The sequence below is a fragment of the Lathyrus oleraceus genome, chromosome 4 (assembly GCF_024323335.1).
Source record: "Lathyrus oleraceus cultivar Zhongwan6 chromosome 4, CAAS_Psat_ZW6_1.0, whole genome shotgun sequence".
NCBI classification, from domain to species: domain Eukaryota; kingdom Viridiplantae; phylum Streptophyta; class Magnoliopsida; order Fabales; family Fabaceae; genus Lathyrus; species Lathyrus oleraceus.
Genome location: NC_066582.1, coordinates 271,722,131 through 271,726,189, shown reverse-complemented (window position 1 = coordinate 271,726,189; position 4,059 = coordinate 271,722,131). Strand labels below are relative to the sequence as shown.

Here is a 4,059-nt window from a genome sequence, read left to right as displayed (position 1 = left end):
ATTTTAAATTATTTAAGAAAATAAAATAAGAGTCATAGTTATGTGATATCCCCTTATCCCGATTTAATCTTTGATAACCCATTTATCCCAAATTATATCACATGTCTTTATCCCATTTTAATTTGAGAATATCATTTAATTTTATAATAATATATTAAATATAATATAATACAAAAGTAAATCAAATTAAAGATAATAATTTAAATATGATGGAATAAGATATATCCTTTTTCCTGATTTTATCCCATTCTTGCACCCCTTAAAACCCTAAGTATTATCCTTGATTCCATCCCATAATTCCTGATTTAGTTAACCCTAATTCTTAAGGGTATAAATCCCTAATTTCGTTAAATATGAATATTATAATTAATCAATAATAGAATTAATCCTAATTAATTAATTAAACCATAGATAAATAAATTAAAGTATAAAATAAATTATGAATAATTAAAATTTAGAAAAAACTAATTACTGGTTTAAGAAAATTAGTACCAAATATTAATTAAATAAGTCCTAATTAATAGTTAATTAAGTAATTAATTAACTAATAATAAAAACGGGGGGTGTATTTTGAATTATATAAGTGATTGGGCTTCTAGGGTGGGGTGTGATTAACAAAGGAATTGGAGCCCAGTTGCTGCTGAAGCCTAGCGCCTGGGAGGGTCTACGGAGGGAGAGAGTCAATGGTTGACTCTCTCTGAGCCTCTCTATTAGGATCAAACAGATCTTATGAAACGAGATCACCATCCTTGATCTTGATTACTGGTCAAGGTATGAAGAATGAGACTTATGGTGTATGCGTGTGCATAAGGGACAGATTTACTCAGCATCACAATTGGGTAAGGGGAGGCCACATAGGTGTGACGTATATAAGACAATCCCCTTCACACTTGTTTATTTCTTTCCTTTTTTTCTCTCTCTTCGCTCCTATCTATCTCTCGTTCTCCCAACTACTTCTTCCTTTGGTTGCTCTATGTTCTTCACCCCTACCATCTAAACCACCGCATTCTTCAATTTTCCGGTTGAACTTCAACCGAAAAATTCAAACATTCAAACACATCATCTCCAAAACCTTCAACCTAGCCCAGAAACCCTCACATCCCCACGAACCCTAACCCTAATATTATGAACCCTAACACTACCATTTTCCAGATTTCACCTTCCCTCACCCAGATTCACATTAAACAGTGGCCAATCCATAGATCGGCCTTCCCTAAACCCCAATCAAACCTCTAAATCCCAAAATCAACTCAATAATTTATTACCCTAACCCTAAACCCCTTTTTCGATTTATCCCCAAAGTCAAACCATAAACAAAATTATTGCAAACAAACAAGCATACAAATTCAATATATGTCAGGTTTACTACGGAGCCAAAACAGGGACCAGCCTATGGAATGGAGAAGTATTCCAGTCAATCGAGGTAAATGATCCTTTTTTCTGTCTCTTTACGTTTTAGCCTTTTCTTCTCCTTCTCTTTTTTGACTGCTTCTTTTTCGTTTTATGCGAGATGCTATTGAACTGTGGCTAGCTCATAAGAATTAGGGTTTCAATGAGAAACCCTAATCTTTGTTTGAATTAGAGCTTTGATGGATGGTTTGGAAATTGCAGAAGAATCCGCTTCTAGGTTTTTTTTCGTCTCCTTTCTGTTTTAGATTTAGGTTATTTATAGGTTACAATATTTTGATTAGATTGATTCAATTAGGAAGTTTTGTACTAGGTTCAATCAGATTTCATTTAGTTTAGAAATAGATTAGGATTTTTGAATTGTAACTGAAATTATAATGTATTTGATCCGATATTTGATTTGTAATACGTGATTTTATGAAATTGAAAACTTTGGATTGAGTTGAAAATTGCATGTTACTATTTTGATTATGTGAATGAAACCATGGGGGATTGAAGAAGATGATGAATAGGGTCCGGGTCAGGCTTAATCCAGCCCAATGATGGGTTTGGGTTGTGCCTCTCTCTCTCTCTCACATATATCATAATGTAAATATAAGAATGATTAATTATTTTTTATCATAATAAAAAATTATTAACTTAATATAAATTGTATTTAAGACAATTTGTATAGAAAATTGATATAGATTAATATTCCCCAAATTTTTTAAACTGATATTGAATGGATTCTTTTGTATCAATTTTTTTAATATATGCAAAATAAATTTAATGTCATTGTTTGATCTAGATTTTATTTGTTGTTGAAAAGCTAATCCGTATTTTTAGTTATCTCTACTTGTGTTTTTAAAATTGAAAGTCAGCTTAATTGAATTTGTGGTAACAAACATATGGTAACAAACAAAATATATTCACTGTAACTAACTGACCGAGATATAGTATCAAATCTATATCTTTAGCCTATATAGAAGGAAATTTAAATATATGATAAGATTCTACCATTATTTAGTTTTAAATTTTAAATCTCCAAGAACACTATAAATACACACTTGATAAACACTTGAAACCACAACACTTCATCGATACAGCAACACCTTATTTGAGAAAGAAAAGAAAAGAAATCAATGTCTATGGAGACGGAAGCTCAATGCATGATGGAAAAGAAAGCTTTGGCTATTGAGAAGATCAATGCATATATGCAAAAACTGAATTCTTTAGAAAAGAAATTCGATCCATTGTCTCATTTTACTTTGCATTGTGTGTTATCTCAAATTTCTCCACAATTTTATACCAAAGATGAGTTAACACAAATAGAGAAAATCAATCAAACCTCATGTCAACAAAGGAAAGTGAAAAAAGTACAAGTTAATAGCAAAAAAAGGTATCGTCCAGACAATGAAGATATCATCTCTGATGGGGAAAGAATAGTGAAATCAAAGCCCGCAATTAGGAGGAAACCAATCATTCGTAAGGAAAAAACTCCTCTATCACCACCACCAGAATTGCCTAATCATGTTAATAACATGATCTCAGTGTTGAATGGTAATGATATTAAATATATCATGTGTAAGACATTGTTTATGTCTGATCTCAGCTATAACAACAATCGTCTTTCAATGCCAATTACACAAATTAGATCTGATTTTCTCACAGAAATAGAAAAGACAATCTTAGAAACAAGGGATCAAGAAGGAAAGCCGGTCGGTTTAAAAGTGATTGTGTTAGATCCTTATTTTAACGAATTCCCATTATCTTTGAAGAAGTGGAATATGAGCACTACTAGTGTTTACAATCTTGTTCAGGATTGGTCACCTGTATTATTGGAGAATAATTTTAAAGAGAATCAAAAACTTGATATTTGGTCATTTAGGGTCAACGATAACTTGTACTTTTTACTCGACACTAAGATGCAAGAAATTGAAAAAAGTGGAGAAAAGTCGAAGAATTCAATTGATATCAAAAATGAAAGATCGAAGAAATCAAAGGACGAGAATTGTGAACTTCAACCAGAAAGAGTTTGAGTGAAGATCTTTTGTTTAAGACTTTTGATACTTGTTTCTATTAGTTTTTATTTTCTATAATATCAAATTCTTGAAATATGATATAGGAACTTTAAACCATTATAGTTAGATTAAATTTTTTTTGAAAATTTTATTCTTTTAATATCATTAATAATAATTTTGTTATGATAGGTCTATATTTTTGTTTATAATTTAAATATAAATTAATTTATTTTTCTTTTTAATTTTGGAACAACACTTTAAATTTTTCTGTCAAAGAAGTAAAGTAGGGGTTTAAAAACAATCATAATTGTATAATGAAAAATAATATTAAACATCACTAAATATACATAAATAACTTTAATCTTACTTTTTACAATAAATATTTCAAATTTCATCCGGTTTTATTAAGCATTAAAATCTCAACAAGAATTACATATTACTTTTATCTTATCTAATAAATATTCAATTTAATTTTAGACTAACATGTAATTTTTTTAATACTTAAATAATGTCTAATTTATTTTAACATGCTTTGTTTTAATAATTTAATTCTTTTGTCAAATATTAAATTTTTATTATTGTGCAGACGTGTTACGTGAACATTGACCGTTTAAAATTAACAAACCAATTTTTATATGTAGCATAAAAACAT

General features: G+C 29.4%; 1 protein-coding gene across 1 annotated transcript; it reads left to right on the top strand.

The window, feature by feature from the left end:
- Positions 1-2,528: 2,528 nt before the first annotated feature.
- Positions 2,529-3,425, top strand: LOC127137041 (B3 domain-containing protein At2g24670-like). The gene has a single exon (XM_051063538.1). It carries the CDS (start codon positions 2,529-2,531, stop codon positions 3,423-3,425), a length of 897 nt encoding a protein of 298 aa, XP_050919495.1.
- The last annotated feature ends 634 nt before the right edge of the window (positions 3,426-4,059 follow it).